This window comes from Oncorhynchus keta, chromosome 36 (genome assembly GCF_023373465.1).
Source record: "Oncorhynchus keta strain PuntledgeMale-10-30-2019 chromosome 36, Oket_V2, whole genome shotgun sequence".
NCBI lineage: Eukaryota > Metazoa > Chordata > Actinopteri > Salmoniformes > Salmonidae > Oncorhynchus > Oncorhynchus keta.
In genome coordinates, this window is record NC_068456.1 from 11,875,120 (window position 1) to 11,900,420 (window position 25,301).

General features: G+C 41.7%; 1 protein-coding gene across 2 annotated transcripts; it reads right to left on the bottom strand.

Annotated features, from left to right (window-relative positions):
- Positions 1-4,444: 4,444 nt before the first annotated feature.
- LOC118369645 (cGMP-dependent protein kinase 2-like) lies at positions 4,445-25,224 on the bottom strand. Of its 2 annotated transcripts, XM_035754179.2 has the most exons (19): positions 24,880-25,162; positions 23,682-24,218; positions 22,207-22,373; positions 21,654-21,767; positions 20,683-20,788; positions 20,206-20,269; positions 20,032-20,109; positions 19,746-19,840; positions 19,292-19,360; positions 17,225-17,323; positions 16,898-17,048; positions 14,148-14,284; positions 12,617-12,706; positions 12,355-12,496; positions 12,096-12,259; positions 11,675-11,797; positions 10,960-11,022; positions 7,960-8,026; positions 4,446-7,850 (listed from the first exon to the last, which is right to left on the bottom strand). In XM_035754179.2, the coding sequence occupies exons 2-19, from the start codon at positions 24,149-24,151 to the stop codon at positions 7,755-7,757; spliced, it is 2,295 nt and encodes a 764-aa protein (XP_035610072.1). In that variant the 5' UTR covers positions 24,152-24,218; positions 24,880-25,162; the 3' UTR covers positions 4,446-7,754. The 2 variants fall into 2 exon arrangements, with proteins under 2 accessions (XP_035610074.1, XP_035610072.1); XM_035754181.2 differs by lacking the exon at positions 11,675-11,797 and having other exon boundaries at positions 4,445-7,850; positions 24,880-25,224.
- Positions 25,225-25,301: the final 77 nt, after the last annotated feature.

Below are 25,301 nucleotides of genomic sequence, written 5' to 3' on the forward strand. Positions count from 1 at the left end.
TTTTCTCGCCTGAATATCTGAATCTAGGATTACAGGGACTATATTCAATGTGCGGGACAAAATTGGGGCTATGATTAAGAAGTTGGAGCTCTTCTCTGTCTGCATTAACAAGGACAACATTGTATGATTTTGTGTGTGCAAATGAACTTAAGCTTACAAACAATGAAAAGTGAGACATAGCGAAGCACTTGAGTGAGTTGGGTGCACAATTACACAGGTACTTTCCCGAAACAGATGACACAAACAACGGGATTTGTTATCCCTTTCATGCCCTGCCTCCAGTACACTTACCGATATCTGAACAAGAGAGCCTCATCGAAATTGCAACAAGCAGTTTTGTGAAAATTTTACTTAATCAGAAGCCACTGCCAGATTTCTGAATTGGGCTGTGCTCAGAGTATCTGCCTTGGAAAAGCACGCTGTTAAGACACTGATATGCCCTTTGCAACCACGTATCTATGTGTGAGTGGATTCTCGGCCATCACTAGCATGAAACTAAATACTGGCACAGACTATGTGGAAAATTATTTTAAGACTGAGACTCTTTCCAATACAACCCAACATTGCAAAGTTATGTGCATCCTTTCAAGCACACCCTTCTCATTAACCTGTGGTGAGTTAATCACAATTTTCGATGAACATATAAGGTTTTACATGTAAGATGGTTAAATAAAGAGCAAAATGATTGATTGTTATTATATTATTACTTGTGCCCTGGTCCTATAAGAGCTCTTTGTCACTTCAGATTAGCAGGGTTGTGACAAAAACTCACACTCATACTTATGTTTAATAAATGTATTGCCTAGTGTGTGTGTCGCAAGCTTACAATGATGGCAAAAAACAACATTTTAGAGTGTGCTGACCCTGGTGCTAGAGGGGGTATGCAGCTGGAGGTTGAATGTTTGAAGGGGTACGGGACTATAAAAGGTTTGGGAACCACTGTCCAATAGGGTCTCTCGGTCTTCTCAGTATTTTGTCAGTACAATACCTTTTTTTATTTCTATATTCTTATTTTAAATGTATGTAGTTCTGTCCTTGAGCTGTTACTGTTCTGTATTATGTCTTGTTCTGTGTGGACTCCATAGTAGCTGCTGCTTTCGCAATAGCTAACGGGGATCCTAATAAAATACCAAATGACAAGTCACATACCCTAAGAAGGATGTAGAATTCTTTGGTCTTGCTCTGTGGTCCATAGGCTGCCCACAGGATCACTGGGTCTGTGTAGTCAAACACCTCATACAGATGGTGGTACAGCGCATCAGGCCTCTACAGACACACATGGATACATTACATCAGAACCAAGCTGACATCTCCTGGTAATATGTGGTAATGCATGTACGAAAAATGAAAAATATTAATACTACTTGAATGTATTTTTGCCCACACCTTTCCGGTGTTGATAATAAAAATACAGACAACAGCCATGCAACAGTTTTTTCTTTCCCATCCTACCATTAAACACTCCCTCTTCTTCTTAATTTGTGACCAGGCATAGAACATCACAGTCTGTGAAGACATTTTAAAACAGACAGTGACTGTAGGGGTGGGTTCACCTTATTGCATGTTGAACATGAACACAAAAGTTTCACCTTCACACATACGGTATATCATTGTGATAGGATGTTAAATCACCTTTAGTAATCTCATTATAAATCAATGCTGAGTGCACGTATCATTTACAACATTTATTTGCTATTGATTATGAGAATAAAAAAAGCGTACTGTTTTCTTAGCGCCCTCTGAGATCCACGGGGTGCGTAGAGTTGGCTTTAAGATGGCTGGAATGTACTCCTGGCATTCCAGCACCTTCAGCACAATGGACTCGTAAAATATGTCATAAAAGCCAACGGTGTGCATCTAGAGATAGCAAGCAGGGAGCAGAGCCATTGTTCAGTGAAATATGGAGGGACATTTTCTCTGGTATGGATGATGTACAGCAGGGAAAACCGTACTGTTCCCTTCACGTCTAAGTCAGGTTTCCACAGACTCAACAGTACAAGTAGGTCTAATAACTTTAGTATTAGTTCACATGGAGCTGTGATGAACAATATTTAACAGACATATACAGCCAGATGTATTGCTATGTGGGGGATGGACAACAAAATAGAACTTAGCAGTAATATTAAAAAGAGAGGAATTGAAAGTGGGTATTCATGTTATAACATGATTACAATAGCATATGGTCCTATAAAAGTGAGAGCTTGGATGGTACTGATATAATGCGTCTCCATGGCAGCAGCTCACCCCTGCCTCCTGGCACTCGTCAACGATGTCTGGCCAGTTTGTTGGATTTTCAGTGAATGCCATGAGCTTTTCCCATACCAGACCAAAGCCCTCCGAGCTCTACAGAGATCAACACACAACCAAACAAACAAACACTCAGAGGCTTCTAATGGCATGATTCCAACATGGGACAGATCTGATATTCACTGTGTGGGGTTTCTGAGGAAAATAGGCTGTTTTCCAATGTCCACCTCCAGAAGAATTCAGGAACAAATGTGCGATGCATAGAGAATTATGAACAAACCCACTGAGAGACATACAGGCCTATTAAACCCACAAGGTCACATAGCAGGGAGAGTTACAACTACTGTTCAAACACTGCAGGGCTTGTCTCGATAAATGCCAAGCTCTTACAGTAGATGGCAGCTAATATAATGGATGCAAGTATTGAATACCAACTGAAGCATTTATTCTCGCGGAACATCTATACTGAACAAAAATATAAACTCCACATGTAAACACAACAAGTGTTTGTTTCATGAGCTGAAATAAAATATCCCATACATTTTAGATATTCACAAAAAGCTTCTCTCTAAACGATTGTGCACAAATGAGTTTATATCCCTATTGGTGAGCATTTCTCCTTTGCCAAGATAATCCATCCACCTGACAGGTGTGGCATATCAAGAAGCTGATTAAACAGCATGATCATTACATAGGTGCCCCTTGTGCTAGGGACAATAAAAGGCCACTCTAAAATGTGCTGTTTTGTCACACAACACAATGACACAGATGGGTTAAGTTTTGAGGTAGCGCACAATTGGCATGCTGACTGCAGGAATGTCCACCAGAGCTGTTGCCAGAGAATTTAATGTTCATTTCTCTACCATAAACCGCCTCCAACGTCATTTTAGATAATTTGGCAGTACGTCCAACAGGCCTCACAACCACAGACCACGTGTAACCACACCAGCCCAGGACCTCCACATCCGGCTTCTTCACCAGCGGGATTGTCTGAGACCAGCCACTTGGCCAGCTGATGAAACTGAGGAGTACTTCTGTCTGTAATAAACCCTGTTTGTGGGGAAAAACTTATTCTGACTGGTTAGGCCTGGCTCCAAAGTGGCCCATAGCTGCGCCCCTGCCCAGTCATGTGAAATCCAGAGATTAGGGCTCATTGAATTTATTTCAATTAACTGATTTCCTTATATGAACTGTAACTCGTTGAAATTGTTGCATTTATATTTTTATTCAGTAAATTTCCAGAGGGTGTGGTGGATATATTACAAGCTACATACCTTCCCTGCTAAAGATAGTAGCCCTCCTATCAGGCTCTTTCCTGTCTCCTTCAGGAAGTGTTTGGCCTCCGGGTCTCTGAGAATGAGCTTTGGTACAGGAAACAGACATGGATGGGTGACGCTCTGTTCAGCTCTATGTGTCTCTGGCTGACAAATGACTAGTCAGGGGATTGCTTACTTCAAATGCTTGACGGATCGCACTGAGCTTGATGTTGATGAAGGCATCATCCTCACTTTCTGAAAGGTAGGGTCTGTGATAAAGTGTACAACGGGACGTTTCACCAAGTGTAAATGTTCCTGAGTCATGCTTGGCTTGTCAGCTTGGTTGTCAAAGAGACAAGGTAGTATATCATCTTTGGACATATTGAGCACTATTGATTCAATTCTTGGCAGAACACTCACCTCCAGGAGTTTGGGTACATTCTCACATCTGTGTCGCCCAAAGAGAAGCTTCTCTCCAAGCACCCACTGCTCTGGAGGTACAGTCGTTTAACAAGGTCACAACAGTATATCCCCTGAATAAATGCAGTATAACGTGTCTTTGGGCCAACTCTGACTCCTCGTACCTCATAGCAAGGGAAATACATCTCCTCTGAGATTGAGTCTTGCTGGGGCATCCCCTCATCTGAACCTGTATGTATTGGGAAGGACCACACTACCTGAGAATTCACATCTTCCTTCCATTCCTAAAGGTATTATGACTTGCCTTGTATACAATACCTTCTCTTTCTGAGCCAGTCAGAGTCTTGCAGAGAGCCTCAGCTCCCCTCCGGGCCATGTGCCATAGAGCTTGCACCACAGGCCTGTCTCTGGGACCCTCCAAAGCAACACAAAACAACATCAATCACGGGTCACCGTTTTCTATTTGTGGATCCCTGATTTCTCTTACATTGTAGATGTTACAATTTTACAGATGTCTTTTCTCCCAAAGAAAGGTTGAAATCTTTATTTTTGACTACCTGTTTAGAGGCATTGTTCTCTTGGCTCTGGACCTCTGATGGCTGCGATTCATGAAGCTGGTCAGATGAGGGTGTCATTGCTTCCCTTAAATCTTTGTAAAGTACAATTTCAGTGGTTTACAAAACAGATATTTCTTCAAAGCCACATTTTCAAATAATGCCAATTCAATGACGAAATTACAAGTAATTTCCCACCCCAAAATGACATGCAATGATATTGCTGTAAAAGGTTGTCAGTCTGTCATGCATCTGAAATATTTGTTGTTTTTTCAATTGATTATGATGTCATTGCCATGGCTATGTGACTACATCCAAGAGCAACAACAACCTTGTAAAATTTAAAGAGGTATCAGGTATTGAAAATATGTTTTATTATAAACAGATTAAATATTGGGTTCATTTTGGTAACATCTACAAAACCATATACTGCAATAGAGCTTTGCTCAATAAGTTAAGAGTGCACATTAGTTTAGGGGTTATATAAAATACAGTAATGGCTGCATTACATTTTTTTTAAAAATTAGTACCAACAACTGTTTAACATGAATGGAAGGGAAATATATCCTTACTCACAAATTTCCAGTACATTCAATGCAATGTGACTAATTATTGTCTCGGTTAAATATAGGGCCCATCTTTCTGTTTTGTATCTACAGTACAATGCATTTTCATTTATAGATCATTTACAACCATAATGACTTCTATCAGTTAGTGATACAATTGTACACATGCCATACTGTATTTTGCAAAATTTTACTCAACTAATTCCCTAAACTGGCCCCTTTGGGAATAAAGTGGATTCATGACTTAATGCACCGTTTTCCCAACCAAGTTGGATCAAACCTATTATATAACAACACAATAATGGCTGTCCTGAGGATTAGTGAGAGAAATTATATTACATATTTTGATAATACCACACCAGGCAGATAAGGTATGATCGAAGGACAAAGCCTGTGTAGATGTCTGATTATACATTTGATCAACATTTAGAGCACAATTTCAAAAATTAAATATAAACATACACTGCATGGACAAAAGTATGTGGACACCCCTTCAAATGAGAGGATTCAGCTAATTCAGTCACACCCGCTGCTGACATGTGTATAAAAATCGAGCACACAGCCATTACATCTCCGTAAACAAACATTGGCAGTAGAATGGCCTTACTAAAAAGCTCAGTGACTTTCAATGTGGCGCCATCACTTTTCCAATAAGTCAGTTCGTCAAATTCTGCCCTGCCAGAGCTGCCCCGGGCAACTGTAAGTGCTGTTATTGTGAAGTGGAAACATCTAGGAGCAACAACGGTTCAGCCGTGAAGTGGAAGGCCACACAAGCTCACAGAACAGGACCGACGAGTGCTGAAGCGCGTAGTGCATAAAAAAACATCTGTCCTCGGTTGCATCACTCACTATTGAGTTCCAAATTGCCTCTGGAAGCAACGTCAGCAGAAGAACTGTTCGTCGGGAGCTTCATAAAATGGGTTTCCATGGCTGAGCAGCCGCACAAAAGCCTAAGATCAGCATGCGCAATGCAAAGCGTTGGCTGGAGTGGTGTAAAGCTCGTCGCAATTGGACTCTAGAGCAGTGGAAACCCGTTCTCTGGAGTGATGAATCACGCATCACCATCTGGCAGCCCGACGTTTGAATCTGGGTTTGGCTGATGGCAGGAGAACATTACCTGCCCCAATGCATAGTGGTCTGGGGCTGTTTTTCATTGTTTGAGTTTATTTTACTTTTACAGGAAAAGGGACAGTGCACAGTAATCAACATTTCAGTAAGTACCCGTTTTAGCCAGCCGGCTAATTTTCAACCGCAGTCCCTGGGCAGGTTCGGGCTAGGCCCCTTAGTTCCAGTGAAGGGAACATTGTAGACGATTCTGTGCTTCCTTTGTGGCAACAGTTTGGGGAAGGCCCTTTCCGGTTTCAGCAGGACAAAGCCCCTGTGCACAAAGCAAGGTCCATACAGAAATGGTATGTTGAGATCGGTGTGGAAGAACTTGCCTGGCCTGCACAGAGACCTGACCTCAACCTCTTTGAACACCTTTGGGATGAACTGGAACACCACCTGCGAGCCAGGCTTAATCGCCCAAAATCAGTGCCTGACCTCACAAATGCTCTTGTGGCTGAATGGAAGCAAGTCCCTGTAGTAATGTTCCAACATCTATTGGAAAGTCTTCCAAGAAGGGTGGAGGATGTTATAGCAGCAATGGAGGGACCAACTCCATATTAATGCCAATGATTTTGGAATGAGATGTTTCGATGAACAGGTGTCCACATACACTACATGGCCAAATGTATCTACATTTTGGAAGGCTGAGAACATCCTCGAAGGTTGTCGTTATTGTTTAGGACACAAATTAGGCACATCACTCTGAGGGAAAGATGGGAAGGGAACACTGCCGCTACTTCGCTCGTCAACTAAGGTGAATGAATTGAGGTGCAAACTGAAGTTGAAAGGATATTCAGCAACTCTTGGTTGATGAAGTAAATAAAAAAGCTTTTTTATTGTCAAACCAACGTGTTTTGCCTTTTGGCCTGCTTCAGGGTTTTTTCAGAAGTATTGTGTGTGGTATGTATTGAGTGTGATATGGCAAGGACAATTGGTCTGATTTCTACTACTCATTTAATCACATCATATTTTGTTTAGCTTTTCTCATTGTGATTGGTCCCCGAGTCCATAAGAGGCTTTTTTTGAAATGTATAAAACCTAATATATATGCCATTTAGCCATATATGCCATTTAAAACCTCATTTTGGTTCACTTCTTTAAAAACCTTGAAAAAAGCCAAAAGCAAAAACGCAATGGTTTTAATTGTAACAATAAATAAGCTTTTCTATTTATTTCCATTGTCCTCCATCAGTTGCTGTCTGAGGGAAATAACCCAATGGACTGAGATGAGGGTTTTTGGCACTCAGTCTTTCAATCACTTGATGAATGTCCTTGTTGTCTCATGAGAGTTTCATGTGGCACTTCACACACTGCTCTTCCGGCCAAAAACCTAAAACACAATTCTTAAGGAGGCAATCTCCTCCGTCTGCAGGCAAGAAAGGCAGTAACAGGCAGGCAGTCATGATGTCAAATGTATGGCAAGTACGGCAACCACGGGGAAGAGATGGGATTACAGTATTCAGTCATGGCTGCTTCTGTGGAGTTGATTGTTTTTAAGGCAGATAGCACAGTTCACTGCACTAGCGGAACACTAGCGTCAGGTAGTAGAGGTACACCACCTATATAGACAAAAGGCTTTAGGGTGTAATTTCTCCAGGGGCACCTCAGAAGTCCTTGTCCCAGCCTGACAGCTCGTCTGGTGTCTCCTCCAGCTCTGGGGGAAAGATGTCAAAGTGGCTGTGGTCCATCGGCCCCTTCAGCTGGGAAGAGGAACAGCAAAGAACACCAGTCAGATACAGTCACATCCAAGCACTTCTTTAGCAGCCATGTAGTCTTTTTTTTTGTGGTAAATGTAATATTACACATCACCTCTCTCTTCAGTGGCGATATGAGCTTCTGGCGTCTCAGCCCCTCCCAGTTAAAGCCCTGGAACCACCTGCAGGATGTCACAAAGAGGCAGCTGTTCATTTTCAGAACTACAGATCCCATCATCCCCCAGTGCCCATACACTACACCAGGACCAATACAATACAGCACATTGCATACATGCACAAGTTACTCCACAAAGACAGCTCTCACCCTACAGGACCCTGTTTCAAGCAGTGGGAAAAAAATACAATTCTTCTACAGGAAGCCACACACACACACACACACACACACACACACACACACACACACACACACACACACACACACACACACACACACACACACACACACACACACACACACACACACACACAAGAATGCAATCATAGCAACACCAAAAACAGAATGGCATCAGTCTGCTAATAGGGTCACTAATGTTTTCATACCATTTCTAACAAATATCATTCGCCTACACAGAACATCTGTCCAAACACAAAACATAAGTCAAAATGGCACTCGCTATTTTAATCATTTGCTCAGTGAGTTGAAAACAAAAGCATATTCCTCCTGCTTCAAACATTAGTGCCCTGATGACTTGAGAAGAAGCCAGCTCTGCCAGTCCTATGGTCTATTAAGGCTCTACTCTGCTGAGTAGGGGGACAACTGCACCCCCCATTCTCACAGCTAATTGCTCCCAGGTGAAAGTGCTGTTTGTTATGCAATACTGCGTGTTGTGACATGATACTGAAGAGGAGGGAGGGAAAGGTGCTCATCACACAATTATTTGCACAGTGCAGTGAGAATTTGACATCAATGGAAGTCTTAATACGGTTCTGATATATTTAGTCCAATGTCTCCAAGTGACTGCTAGCACATACCATTCTGAGAACCATATGTTTCTTAGAGAGTGTGGTTGTCCTATGGTTATTTGCATACAACATTCCCACAACTTTCTGGGTATGGTGCAGGACAGTTGCTTGGCTTTGGAACATTCTCAGCAAATTCAAGGAACTTTACACCAACAAAAAAGTAATTTTCTTGGTATTTCATTAATTTATCAGAACGTTTCTAAAAGGTCAAACATGGTTACATTTAAATGAATATTTGGTAATGTTCTAGGAACGTTCTCCAACTAGTTTGACATTGGGAATGTTCACAAATAGTTCAGAAAATGTTATTAAGAAACAACATTCTTCCTTGGGAATTTCAGTACCTAAGCATAACATTTCCTACAGGTTTCCTCCCAGTTCTATATAAAGTCATGTTCTCAAATTGTTCAAAGAACGTTTCAGTGCATCATACATTTTTGGGGATATCTGGATATTCGAAATACACTTGTTTTTTGAAACTTTGTTTTTAACCTGAGTACTGCTGCGTGCAGGAGAGGCTGGAGCTCTAGTGCCGGTAAAATGGGAGCGAGCAGACAGCAGCAGAGAGTACAAGTTATCATCCCATATAATAGTGCCTGTATTGACTGGTGTAGCCTAGTCAGACTGGTTGATTAAACCTACATTATGCACTTTCTCCCCAACCCCATTCATATAAAACAACAGCTAACCAGTTGGTTGCTCGTTGTAGCCTACTCCTCATTTCGCTAACTTTTAATTACGTAATTTTATTCCATCTTGCATTGCATTAGTGAACTCAGACTACATTTGCTATGCTTTGATTGGCCAACATAAACAACTAGCTACACACGTGAATGCTACCGGATGGCTACATGTCATAAAAACTACATTGAAAAGTTTGTTGTTTTATTAAATTGATTATTTGAAATGTCATGATATATCCTTGTATGTAACAATGTCACATGCATATATTAATTTTCAGTGTTAAAATAGGCCTATACATGTTTGGGCCCAAAAATATGAGTATTTTATTATTCAAATAACCGTGCACATCTCTAGTTCAGAGAACATTCTAAGAATGTTATTGAAAAACAGTAAACAGTAAACAGTTGCGTTCTCAGAACTTTATGTAAACTTTCAATAAAAAAACACAAGAAAACAGTAACGTTCTAAAAAATGTTCTAAGAATGCTAAAAACATATACATTCCCTTCTCGGCAAAACTCTATCCTCACTCTTGTTAAGGGTGTTCAGGTGTGTTGGCTGCGCCCCTAATTGGCCACAGCTGATCTTAATGAGTGCTCGTTTCCTTTGAAATGGGGTCTGTTTGAATAGACTAAAATGAACAGCCTTGTATGAATAAAAAAAACATTGTATGTTAGCTCCATCTCAGTGAACTCATTCCATGGATAGAAAACAGAAAATCATAAGTTTGAATCTCACTGACGCTGTGTCACAATACAAAAATAAGTGTTTGCATTACAAATTAATTTCTCTCTCTGCTTGGAGTTCAAAACAGCTAAACTAAGATAGCAGTGTAATTGAAACATTCAGTGAACATATTTAAACATTTTGTTCAAAATATTCACTAAATTTTGAGAATGTTCTTAAAACGTTATTTACTTACCTTCAAATAACCTACCTTTTCTGGTCTCAGAAGGTTAATAAAACATAATATCTCCCAGGAAGACTTTCAGGGAACCATAGTAAAATGTTCTCAGAACCTCCCTGCAACCTAAAACTTTTGTTCCCAGGACAAGCAACATTTTCTTCCATTCTTAGAATTTTTTTTAATTTTTTTAAATCGGTCAGGAAACACATGACTTCGTTCCGAGAACCAATGGGAAACCAAAAACATACGGTCCCACAACTTCCAAGGAACCAAATCTGCTAGCTGGGTAGCCTACTGGTTATGAAGGCACCACTGAGCAAGCTGTTAAACCTGGGCTGGATTCAAATTGCATTGGACCAGAAATCCATCAATGGATTAATCCGTTAAAGAACACCAATGACAAATGATATATTTCAATAGTGCTTGTATCCCTGGATGGTGCATAATTAGTATCACAATAGCTGATGAGTGTCGAGGATATTGGATCTGTCTAGGTGCGGAGTGGTGTTGATGATGCTTCATTAATAAGAAGTGGACCAACTTGTGTTTCTTAATGTCGATGATGCCGTTCTTCTTATTACCAAGCCTGTCCACAGGGTTAAGCCTAGGAGAAGGAAATGATGCACGGGTCAGTTATTGTTGACAACCATCTGGACAACCAGAATGCTGATAATGTGATTGCAGCTAATACCCTATACACATGAAAGCAGATTGATATTGTACAGATAGATATGACGCAGACTGTTTGATTCAGAGCTGGTCTGGTTTGACATGTGATTTCCTGATGACATCAATGCAGGGCACTCATGGACCAATTACTCGCAATGGTTTTTGTCTGGTCAATTACTACAGGCCCAATTGCTGTGTGACTGAGCTGGCCAAAGGGTTTGAAACATGGTGCTCACAAGCATTATCCAGTAGCCTATCGGTACAATATAAACATGTCATTTTCTCATCTGAAATGGTGATGCAAATAAGGGTTGCACTACATAGTATTGTTTTTTGTGTTGGCTTTACCTCAAACAATGTAGACAGACAGATACACTGCTTAGTTCATTCAACTACAGCCTCTTATCATCAGAGGCACAATCCCCTACTGGGTTAATAGGCATAGCCTAAAATCTCAAATTTCCCATCTCCCCAAAAAGTGTGTGTTTGTATGTGTGTGATTAATAAAAATGACTAATAGTAAGCTGTCCCTGACAACACTTCTATTGGCAAGCAAAGCAGCAGTTTGTAATGCTACAACCACATACTTGCAGAGTCTCCTGATAAGGTCATCGGGGCGCTTGCTGATCCTCTTGGGGAAGTCAACCTTTTCAATCCCATGGAGGACCATGGTGTAGATCTTAATGGGGTCAGTTCCGGAAAAGGGTGGACTAAAATACGTACAAAACAGAAACTTAGGGTTCCTGTTAATGGTGACTATATAAAAAAATCATGGTTTCATGGACATGCTGGAAACACTTAAACAGCCCAATGCAGCCCAAAAAGCTATCTCAAATAGTCTCTCATACACTCAACCTCGCCATGTCAAGCTGGTTACCATGGTTGCCGAATGGGGCCCTAATGCCTAATGGTTCCTCTCAAAGTGAAGTGTTCGTAGAGACAAATTCAAGAGCAGCACCATTTTTACTAGTACTGTGAGCCACATGTCAGACTGTCATAGTGACTCACCTGCCAGTCAGTAGCTCAAAGATGAGGATCCCCAGAGACCAACAGTCAGCTCCAAAGTCATGGCCCTTGTTCATGATGACCTCTGGAGCCACATACTCTGGGGTCCCACAGAACGTCCATGTCTTCTTCCCCAGGCCTATCCTCTTAGCAAAACCAAAGTCTGCCTAAGGAAACAGACAGATACTGTAACATGAACATACTGTATATGACTAAGTACAAACAACTGAAAATGAGCAGTGATCAAATTAAGGTCTATTACCATTTTGACATAGCCTTCTGCATCCAGTAGTAGGTTCTCAGGTTTCAGGTCTCTGTAGATGATTCCTCTGGCGTGGAGGTAGTCAAAGGCTTCCAGGACACAGGCAATGCAGAAGCGGGCTGTCTGCTCCTCAAAGGAACTCCTGTATCATAGTCAAGACCAACATTCAGACACATACTAGGACTTAATACTGATGATTGATTGGCATCATTGATTCCAGGCTTTTGGGTGTTTTCGCAGATGTAAAACAACCTACACTCACATGTCCCGTAGTACACTCCACAGCTCCCCACCCAGGCAGGCCTCCAGTAGCATGTACACATATTTGTCATCTCGGAATGTCCGAAACAGCCTAGAACACAAAGTGACATTTAAGAGGACTTAGTGCACAAGGACCATCTGAACAATACTAACGTTATTGTTCTGGAGTTCTTAAAGACATGAGTTATTGACAGAGGTCTTCTGCTCTGCAGTATATTTCTTTGGATGATGTACTATGAAGTAGTTAAGCTGCCATTTGTTTCGCATTGGATCTTTTTGTCAATTGAGGTCCAACGAACAACTGTAGGAAAGCAGATGGAGAGAAAGGACCATTTTGAGTGAGGGAAAAGAGAGAAGTGTGAGGATGGTGATGGCCATCAAACGGAACTTTCCTTTTTGGGGTGGCAGTTGGAAGCTGTGTTTGCCCAGGACTTTTGTCCTTGAATGTCAGAGGGCAAATAAATCAAACCTCAGTCTACACTTAATGTTGAGACACAAAACAAACTGACATTGTTTAAAGGGACTCCTTAGCAACTCCTCCCGGACCATAGAATTTGCAGAGGGGCATCTCTCTCTCTTAAGAGGAAAAAGTTCAAACTTTTCTTTTATGAACCACTTCTTGTCTCAAGGTCAACACCCTTCACTTCCACAGTCCCCTATTAATCTGAGAGCTGACCTAAGATACAAAGGCTTGTCTGTATAGGCTATTCAGTGAAATGAGACCTTTCACTTTCAAGTCATGGGAGTCATGGCAATGGAACCATATCGCTTGGGAAAAAATAAACGTCCCCTTGTCGAAAACTCAAGATCATGTGCATAATATTTGTAAAAAATCATACAAATCTTAAAAATCATCAAAAGTTTGTAGGGAAGACTACTGCCTCATTTATATTACACATTTGACTTTCTGTTTGAAACCGCACTCTAAACATGCATTATTCATATACTAGATGAATACAATACATGCTTTATTAATTTCCATTGTGACTAAAAACAATCATTCTCTTCTCTGTTTCATAGATCTGAACGACAATGAATTTGTCCTTCACTCAACTGTTCATTTATGCATTCAGCGGACACACGAGGTCCTACTTTGCATAAATCGACCTACTGCGATTGCATGATATTGTATGTCCTTTTTCCTCAAACAGTACAAGAGCATCTTTCAAAAAGCAATTGGTGAAAGAAAATAGAGTGCAAAACCTATGAGATGTTTTACATGGGAGGCCTTGTAAACATCAATATGGCTTGTCTCCCTCTTGCTCTTGGGGTGAACGTGATTGTGATAAGTTCCATTTCACTGTTTCATTCCAGGTGATAGCAGTCTGGATGATTGGGTATATTGGAGATCATTCACACTGCTACAAACAGGTATCGTGTAAAGTACACTGGGAAAACCATGTCAAAGCTTGAAGAAAAGCATGAGTAAAACGCTTTGAATGTTTACAATGCTTTGGGGACTCTGTAATGGGCATTGTTGTCTGAGGATAAACCTTGAGGATCAGAGAGCAGCATGAGCACATGACGCTGACCTGACTATGAAGTGTGAGTTGGTCTGCTGAAGGATGTTCTTCTCAGAGTAGATGTGCTCCTGTTGTCTTGTGTCCACAATGTGCTTCTTTTTAATACACTTCAGGGCAAATGTGGTATCTTCATCTCTCAGTTTCACCTGCAATAAAACAATTACTCATATTGTTTACATATACACAGAGTATACCAAACATTAGGAAAACCTTCCTAATATTGAGTTGCACCCCCTTTCTGCTCTCAGAACAGCCTCAATTCGTTGGGGCAAGGCCTCTAGAAGGTGTCGAAAGCATTCCACAGGGATGCTGGCCCATGTTGGCTCCAATGCTTCCCACTGTTGTGTCAAGTTGACTGGATGTCCTTTGGGTGGTGGACCATTCTTTATACAGACAGGAAACTGTTGAGTGTGAAAAAGCCAGCAGCGTTGCAGTTCTTGACACAAACCAGTAAGCCCGGCACCTACTACCATACCCTGTTTAAAAAATATATATATATATATCTTTCACCTTTATTTAACCAGGTAGGCCAGTTGAGAACAAGTTCTCATTTAGAACTGCGACCTGGTCAAGATAGAGAAAAGCAGTGTGACACAGATAAACAAACGTACAGTCAATAACACAAAAGAAAACTCTATATACAGTTTGTGCAAATGTAGTAAGATTAGGGAGGTAAGGCAATAAATAGGCTATAGTGGCGAAATAATTGCAATTTAGCAATTAAACACTGGAGTGAAAGATGTGCAGAAGATGAATGTGTAAGTAGGGATACTGGGGTGCAAAAAAATAAATAACAACATTGGGATGAGGTAGTTGGGAGGGTTATTTACAGACGGGCTATGTACAGGTGCAATGATCGGTAAGCTGCTTTGACAGCTGATACTTAAAGTTAGTGAGGGAGATATAAGTCTCCAGCTTCAGTGATTTTTGCAATTCGTTCCAGTCATTGGCAGCAGAGAACTGGAAGGAAAGAGAGCCAAAGGAGGAGTTGGCTTTGCAGGTGACCAGTGAAATATACCTGCTGGAGCGTGTGCTACGGGTGGGGGCTGCTATGGTGACCAGTGAGCTGAGATAAGGCTGGGCTTTACCTAGCAAAGACTTCTAGATGACCTGGAGCCAGTGGGTTTGGCGATAAATATGTAGAGAGGGCCAGCCAACGAGAGCATACAGGTCGCAGTGGTGGGTAGTATATGGGGCTTTGGTGACAAAATGGATGGCACTGTGATAGCAAATTGGATGTAGTCTGAGTAGAGTGTTGGAGGCTATTTTGTAAATGACATTGTCGAAGTCAAGGATTGGTAGGATAGTCAGTTTTATGAGGGTATGTTTGGCAGCATGAGTGAAGGATGTTTTGTTGTGAAATAGGAAGCCAATTCTAGATTTAATTTTGGATTAGAGATGCTTAATGTGAGTCTGGAAGGAGAGTTTACAGTCTAGCCAGACACCTAGGTATATATAGTTGTCCACTTATTCTAAGTCAGAACCGTCCTGCCAGAAACGACCCTGCCTCACACAGGAAGCGGCGCAGGTCCTAATCCAGGCACTTGTCATCTCCCGTCTGGATTACTGCAACTCGCTGTTGGCTGGGCTCCCTGCCTGTGCCATTAAACCCCTACAACTCATCCAGAACGCCGCAGCCCGTCTGGTGTTCAACCTTCCCAAGTTCTCTCACGTCACCCCGCTCCTCCGCTCTCTCCACTGGCTTTCAGTTGAAGCTCGCATCCGCTACAAGACCATGGTGCTTGCCTACGGAGCTGTGAGGGGAACGGCACCTCAGTACCTCCAGGCTCTGATCAGGCCCTACACCCAAACAAGGGCACTGCGTTCATCCACCTCTGGCCTGCTCGCCTCCCTACCACTGAGGAAGTACAGTTCCCGCTCAGCCCAGTCAAAACTGTTCGCTGCTCTGGCTCCCCAATGGTGGAACAAACGCCCTCACGACGCCAGGACAGCGGAGTCAATCACCACCTTCCGGAGACACCTGAAACCCCACCTCTTTAAGGAATACCTAGGATAGGATAAAGTAATCCTTCTCACCCCCCTTAAAAGATTTAGATGCACTATTGTAAAGTGGCTGTTCCACTGGATGTCATAAGGTGAATGCACCAATTTGTAAGTCGCTCTGGATAAGAGCGTCTGCTAAATGACTTAAATGTAATGTAATGTAACCGTCCAGAGTAGTGATGCTAGACGGGCGGGCAGGTGCGGGCAGCGATCGGTTGAAGAGCATGCATTTAGTTTTGCTTGCAATTTAGAGCAGTTGGAGGCCACGGAAGTAGTGCTGACCGGCATTGAAGCTCGTCTAGAGGTTTGTTAACATAGTGTCCAAAGATGGGCTAGAAGTATACAGAATGGTGTCGTCTACGTAGAGGTGGATCAGAGAATCACCAGCAGCAAGAGCGACATCATTGATGTATACAGAGAAAAGAGTCGGCCTGAGAATTGCTCAAAGACACTTAAATCTTTGTCTTGTCAATTCACACTCAGAATGGCACCCATACACAATCCATGTCTCAACTGTCTCAAGGCTTTAAAATCCTTCTTTAACCTGTCTCCTCCACTTTATCTACACTGATTGAAGTGGATTTAACAAGTGACATCAATAAGGGATCATTGCTTTCATGGAAAAAGCAGGTGTTCTTAATGTTTTGTGCACTCAGAATGTTAAATTGTTTTTATAGCAACTGAAGGCCTATGCCCTATGCTGTCGTTTTCGACATTGCTTCGGGGGGGTGTGACCCAAACATCCGGCCACTCACCAGCTCCACTCGGCCGAAGCCGCCCATGCCCAGTGTTGCTATGACCTCCAAGTCCTGGAAGGGGTCATGCGTAGGGATGACGGCGATCCTCTCCCTGAGCCGACACACCTCCTGGGCCTCTGGGGACGAGTCGATAAGGGGGGAAAGGGGCCTGTGGAAGGAAGGGGAGAAGGCAGGGGGAATCATTTGGGTTTAATGGTGCACTCCTAAATATCTGTTTCTGCACACAGTGAGGCCCCTGGGGTGGGTGGGTATTTGTAAATGTTGCTGCCATTTGTTATTTGAATTATGTATGGTAACAGTAATTTTGTGGCCTCCACTACTCACAGTGCATTTCTTCTCTCGTCGCATCGGGAGAGCTCTTCAACGTATTCCTTCAGGTATGCCTGCAGTTCCTCATAAGTGCCCACCATCTGGTTGAAGTTGCTGAAGGGGAAGCATAGTTTTTTTCCCCTCCAAATTGCTTTGGTGCAATTTTCACAAATAATGTGGTACTTTTTCACAACTTCCAGTACAAAACTCGAAATAGATCATCAAAAAAGCAGTTATGTCAAAACTCTAAAAACATTATCAATTGACTGAGTACAACACACAAAAATCATACAGTCAGTTTTTCACCAAACTTAATCAGTGTTTCATCTAGAAATACATGTTTCGCATTGCAACACATGTTCATATAAAGTACTTGCCTCTCAGAATTTGATTCTCATATCACTTTTGCTATGACTGTCTTCTCATTTCTTAAAATAGCTTTTACTATTACTTAATCCAACTGCTCTTAATTGATAATCACTTAACCGTTGGGTAAATCTATAGATTTGAAACTGGTTTGTATACTATATACAGATTTTACTACATAACTGAAATGTATGTTTGCAAAGTATAAACATATAAATTATGATATATACTGTAATGTACAATTATGATCATGACTAATATGATTTGACTCTACACTAATTTTAAACTAAATCTGATATTGACAAGAACAGAGATGTACTGTATGTAACAAATACATCCCCTATACAGTATACATTAAGTTGCTGGGGTCTACTGCAGTGTTTTTTTTACACTGATTTAGTCAAATTGCATTGGCCAACAGAGTACTGTAATACATGCCATTTACACAGCAGACGCTTTTATCCAAAGTGACAGCAGTAAGTCCCTACATTTTTGTATTTAACCCCAGTATGAATTTAACCCACAACCCTTGTGTTGCTAGTGCCATGCTCTAACCAACTGAGCCACACGGGATCCCTACAATAGATAACTACAATACAATTCTGTAAAATGCAATACATGATTGTCATAGATAATGACTACTTGTACCGTTCAAGTGCCTGGACTACGTGGGGGAAACATCTCCATTTGTGCAGCCATATCTGGAGATGGTATGGTAGGGCATGGTATGGTAGGCCTCTATTTGGGTCTTACAATGCTGCACACCTCATTGAGTTCCTCAACGAGATTGAGCAGGCCTGTCAAGGTGAAAGGGTCATGTATGTCATTGTGTGTGACCATGTCAGGTTCCACCATGCAAAGGTGGTGGTTCAGGCATGGTTTTGGGCCCATCCTCGACTCCTGACCCTTTACCTGCTCCCGTTTTCTCCTTTTCTCAACCCTATCGAGAAATGATGATCATCATGGAGGTGGAAACTGTATGATTGTCAGCCACATGAGCCTGCCACCCTCCTTCAGGCCATGGATGACATCAACCCTGATCAATGTCAGATTTGGATTCGCCATTTCAAAAGGTTTTTCCCCAGGTGCATGAACCGTTGGACAAATGCTTAAGACAGGCTTGAGGCAAACCAGTGCCTGCTAAACATTATGTTTCTTTCATTTGATTACATTGTTAAAGGTGTCTACAATTATCAAACCTTTGATCACACATGGGATAGAAATTATTCAGTCAATTTGAATGGGTAGTGCAAGTACAGTACTATAGCATATTACTTTCAGCACTTCAAAGGGCAATTTTGAAACATGTATCTTGTATTTTTGTCCTATTGGATATAATGGTTGTTAAAACAGCTAAATTGAGACAATATCATTATGTTGTTTTGGTGATTAAACCAATGTACTCATTATATTTCACAGTAAACGGATATTTTGGATCAGTGGTTATGTGGTGAAAGATGTCTCCAAACAAAATGAATGCACAGTGAAATGTTTTGAAAGACTGGCTGCCTTGCAAGTGTTACCAGATTGGAGTTTTGTACTAAGAGTTTTGAAAATTCACCACATTCTTGTGAAAATAGTACCAAAGCGATACAAATGTTTTCAACACATGACTGTTGTTTTATGTTATTATTTGTGTATGAATGTTTGTGTGTGTGTGTGTGTGTGTGCATGTGTGTGTGCATGCGTCTGTGCGTGTGCATTGAAGCTACTCACTCTCTGTCCACCACCAAGCACTGTGTGTCATTCTCAGTGGAGATGATGTTTGCTGAACGCACATCCTCACTGGAAAGAGACAGACAGACACATTTAAATCAGCAGAACTACACAGAACTGAAACCAATTGAAATTCACTACAGAATCATACAATAGCTGTTTGATAATGCATGTCTTTGTCACCAGACGAACATTCCACGACCCACTACTCTACAATATTGTGAAAGAATTTGATTGATGGTGGTAAAATGTGTGGGTTGTCAGTCAGGGGGCTAGCCTTAAGAATTGATTGATATACTGCAGAACAAATACATTTTAACATGGGAGAAAGAGGGAACCCAAAGTACTATGTTACACGTGTGTTTGAACTTGGTGCTCAAGACAAACCAGGCCAGAGCGATTTTTCCCATTGAACATTTTGAGATGGTTAAAGAGATCAACAAACAGATCTTGCCTTATGAGTGCTTTTTCTCCAAAGTAGTCGCCCACACCCAGAGTCTTTATCTCCTGTGGCTCAGTACAGCCCTCTGTGGTCTGGGTGACACACACCTGGGCAGAAAACACAGCATGTTAAGTGCTACCTTTTTTTCCCTTGATCCAAATTGGCTGACCTGTCTGCAATAAGATTGCATGATCTATCATGGTTTGATAACAGCTTTAACTTATCTGTAATGCCAGAGAAGAATGTGACTCTTTTCAGCAACAAAGATGAACAATGAGATTTGGGTCCTTTCTCTTACCTCTCCTTTAGCTATAATGAAGAAAGTGTTCCCTTCCTCGCCCTCCCGAATGATATACTCTCCTTTATCAAAATAGTCCTAGGAATGAGACAGAATATTAACTTTATATGTCAACAAATCTTCCCAAATCACCAGTTTTGAAAAAGTCTGGTTAGAAAAACAGTAAAGGCTCACAATTTCCAGACAGTCAACGATTTTGGCAAGCTTCTCTTCTGGCAGGTCTCTCAGCAGAGATACACTGTACAAGATAAGTACACAGAGACAGACAAAGGATATCAAGGTTCTGGAAATATTCTGTATGGAGGGATGGTCGAAGATCCCTCCCAATGTTTTTCTCTAATCTCATAGAACATTTTTTTTAAAAGTGCAAATATGATGAGATATTGAAAGGTTTCGAAAACAGGGGGGCAATAACTTGTTTAACAAAATCTCTTTCTTTGAGAAATTGTATTAGAATAAAATAATATAATTTTCCAATTTCTTTGAGGACACAATATATGTTACTATTTGCATTATTTATTTTTATACAGTATGTTTTGCTCATCTTTATCAAGGGGTGCAAAAAAATGTGTTCGCAACTCAAACTGTCCTTCAAACTTCCATTTACATCAATGCCCGTTTCAGGCTTGAAGACCAAGCTCCTACATGTACCTGCGTAGGAAGCTGAAGTACTCTTCTTGCGTAGCCTGTGTAGATTTCATCATAATACTCTGGAAGGTCTGCCGGTCCAGAGCCCAGATATGAGCCTGGGATACAGCTGGGCATTGGAAATTACAAGTCCAATCAACACACCATATAATATCAGACATTCACAGGGCCGGATACTCTTATAATGTTATAGAAGTTGGCCAAACATTCCATGAACATTTACTCATTTTAATGTCTGAAAGAGTTATGGTGACTAAACTGCTTGGAGTAACCCTGGATTGTAAACATATATATCTCTCATGGCTCGAAGTGGAGGAGAGATTGACATCATCAATACTTGTTTTTGTAAGAAGTGTTGACAAGCTGAATGCACCGAGGTGTCTGTTTAAACTACTAGCACACAGCTCAGACACCCATGCATGCCCCACAAGACATGCCACCAAAGGTCTCTTCATAAATCCTCAAGTCCAGAACAGACTATGGGAGGTGCACAGTATTACGCACTCGTACACATGGATATTGTGTTGTAAATATGTGATAGGGGAGTAGTGGCCTGAGAGAACCCACTCATGTATTGAGTAAAGTGTTATGAAACATAACGTCATGTAATATTTTAAATTCTATAACTGCCTCAACGTTGCTGGACCCCAGGAAGAGTAGCTGCTGCCTTGGCAACAGGCTAATGGGGATCCTTAATAAACACACAAATACAAACGATATTCTATGCAAGATTAGAGGAAGCAGCTGTTGACTAGGAGACTGTGTGATATATGGTTTGCATATTCTAATGAGGATGCAATAGTCCCTTGGTGACTTCTCAGAAAATCCTGCTGCTTTTTGTCATAAATGGATACTTTTGTATGTCATATGTCATATGCATGGTTAGTTGCATGATTGCACTTGAGTATGAACACTTGGTTTGTGATGTGTGTGGAGAAGTATTGTATCTCAAAGGGGACTAAAATCAAACCCACCTTTCACTGTTGCAGTTCTCTTACAGTTGTACAATATAGCCAACTCTCCAAAGGCGGTCCTGGGATGCATCTCTCCGAGCAATTTGCCGTTCTGCATGACCTCTAGCAGGCCATCTGAAGACGAAAAACCTAGCATGAGTGTTGACAAACAGCTAAATACGGTAAGTGCTGTGTTTGTGCTACAACCCACAGACAACCCCGTTGTGAAGAAGTTACTAAAGCTGTAATCTCCTATGGGAAGATTCTGCATGTAGACCGAAGATTCTGCCGGGACTGAATGGGATGCATGAGATAATGAGCAGCATTAGTTCCGGTTTGCGGGTTTTCGTCACGTTATTTGGAAAAGATTGGGCGAGGGAGGTTCTTAAACTGCTTTGCATAGATCGGAAGGTGTTTTTGGGGGGGCTGAGAGTTCCCCTTTACAAGGGTGGAGACTTTTTTGCCGGAACTTTCCATTTCAAACGCACATGGACACAGAAGTCAATCACGCAGCAGACCAAATTACGCAAGATTTTACTTCTGGGTTAACAGAGATTAATAAAGTTGATATGACCTGCCAGCACATAGAGGAAGTTCCCTGGTTCTCCCTCCTGGATGACCAGTTGGCCCTCAGTGTAGATCCTCTCATACATGCAGTCCACCATCTCCCTCATGTGCTGCGGATCCAACTTCTTCAGGAAGTCATTGTTCATGATGGCATCATTGATCAGCTTCTTGGTGCTGGGAGCAAGAGGAGCACAGATAAGAGGTAGAGAGAAACACCTCAAAGTAGACACTCTGTAATTTTAGAGGTCAAAGGTTTACTTCACCTACAAATCAATATTCATCCAACGTTTAAGTTGTACGCCAAATATCAGATATCAGAATTTTATTTTGAATAATGTAGTTTTATTGTCTCTGGCTAACTTTTCTGAACTAAATGAGTCAATATATTACACATGTACAGTAACAATGCATGCAGTGTCCTGGATAACACCCTCAAATGCAGATTTCACATTATTTCACCTTAAACAGCCCCCTAAACCGAACATACAGTCGGGGATGCTAACTGGTGGTTGAGTTTGCACCACCATGAGTAAGAGCTTAGTAATCAGGCATTACTACTGTATTTTTACTACCGCATTCATGTTTGATTTTCATAGATGGACAAAGCACTATATTTTCCCTAGTCTCTAAACCAGTCACATAGAAGGAGACAAACGGTTGATGTAGTACCATTAGGCGTGTCAGTTTCCCCCTGCATCCCTCTTAACTATAAGGCCTCTAATTATTACATCAGACAGCCGAGGGCCAGTCCATTAACCTAAAATGGACCTGGTGAATGGACTAAAGCAGGAGAGTAGGGGGCAGGCAACCGAGGTCTGCTTAATTAAAGCCATAATGATCCAGCCCATGCATATTGCATATAGATGCTTAGGCCTTTGTTTCCCTGTGTGCCTTCCTATTATCCCCAATGCTAATACAGGCTTTCAAATCTCCTTGGAGTGGCAGACACTACAAAGGCTTGGACAGAGCTCCATACCGTCTTATCCTTTCAAGAGGAGGATTGGGCCGGGATTCAATCCGATTCAATCCGATTTGGACAATGTGCCATTTAAAGGTCATTTACGATTAAGCCGGCAGTGTTTACCCTGAATGTGTTCTCCGCAAACGCGGGGACATTTCTTTTAAAACGTGCATTGCGGACAAAGTGTGATCGGATTGAAAACTGTGCATGCACAGTAGCCTACACCAGACTCCGCTGAGCACAAATAATGATTCAAGGTAGGCTTTATTATCACAGATCCAGCTGATTGCTTTTAAGATTTGGCGAACATTTCTGCTTGCATGTCATGACATGTGTCTAATTATCACATACGTTACAATGCAACTGGGTTTATATGTGTAAAGAACAGGCCTTTGTGGGAAAACAAGATAATGGGAACAAGTAGTCGGGGCTGTCCACCACTACATGGAACTGTTTTGGAGTTATTAACCCTCCAATAACCTCAACAACATTGTGTGGTTCTGTTGATCTCTGACACCCACCTGGAGTCCTTGCGAACACGTGCCCTCTCTATGGACACATGGTGGACTCTGAAACCCCCGCAGAAGTGCCCTGAGGTGGGCTCGGCCGACACGCCCTCCTTGGCCTTGAGCCTACGGTGGACCTCCACAGCCACCCTGTGGAAGCGGGTGGGACCCTGGTTGATGACACTGAGCAGGCGGTGGCAGTTGGGAATCAGAGGGGAGCGGCCTAGGCTGTTGTAGCCGATGGCATCCTGAAGCTTTTCTATCTGGGAGACTTTAGCCTCCAGCTCTCTCTGCAGGCTCTGCAGCTGCAGCTCCTGGGATTTTAAATCCTGGTCCCTCTGGGCCAGCTCTTCTTCCAGGTGGGCTATCCTGAGCCTCAAGGGCTCCGTGTCACACACCTTGAGGCTGGAGGCCAGGAAGCTGTCCTCTGGCCGTGGGGCTTTGATTGAACCGTTGCCCATGGCCAGCTGTTGGCTGGCCACCATAGGAAAGCTCTTGGTCACCCTCGTCTAGTCACTGATATGTCTCCGCCCGGTGAAAAGTATTTTCTCACTGAGGAGGAATTTATTTATGTTATGCTTTCTGCTATAATGCCTTTAGGAATACAAAGAGATGTGATGTGCAACAGAGAATCTTGAATCCACAGGAGACACATCCCTATGATCATATTTCAACAACTAAGAAGATAACAGCATAAATGGAATTCGGTTTAACCTCCAATGAATTAAACTTGGAAAAAATTGGGTACATGACTGTGAAAATAAGGAAGCCTAGATTTTTGCATTCATTGCACAGAACTGACAATATCCTATAACATACATGCTGCCATAACTGAGATACAATGTATCAATATATCTTGAGAATGTTATTCTATTTCTATGATATTGAAACACTGACATGCATATGCTGCAGCAACACAACAATAATGCTGAATAAAAATGCCACGTGTCAATTGTTTTTGTCATTTAGCAAATGCTCTTATCCTCCAGAGCGTTTGACAGTTAGTGCATTCATCTGAAGATAGCTCGGTGAGACAACCACATCACAGTCATCATATATGTAAGCCATTAGATAAGTTCACCTCACACAGTCACATCATGTATCCTATCATAGCCTAAATGTAATTTCACCACAATATTCCAAAACAACACCATATCTATCGAATTTTAGAGAGCAAGCTGCTATTTTACTTACAATATCGTGGAATACGTACCCGATTTCTCGAAATGTAATGCCGTAAACTTCTTCATAAAAGCTATGAACGAGCCTCTTCAGGTATTCAAACACCAGCATAAAATAAGGTCCTCTCCTTTGAATGGACTGGAATCTGTGACATCCTCCTCAAAAGCTTTTTCTCGTCATGTTGAGTACTGACGTGGTAATAATATTACTTCTCTCACTCAGTCCAATGACGGCAAAAAGCGAACATCTGTTTTGAATTTGGCTACTCCTGGTGGCTACCCCTGGTGGTTGCATGGTGTTAATCAACGTAGAACCAGTTATTAAATACTGGCCATATTCGCACTTTGCATTAATACTGTAAATTTAAATATAGGCGAATGTCTTGATTACTCCTTTCAAATTCCGCTTATTAGCCTACCTTTGACCAGGTTTATCAGAATAAATGCTCTATAC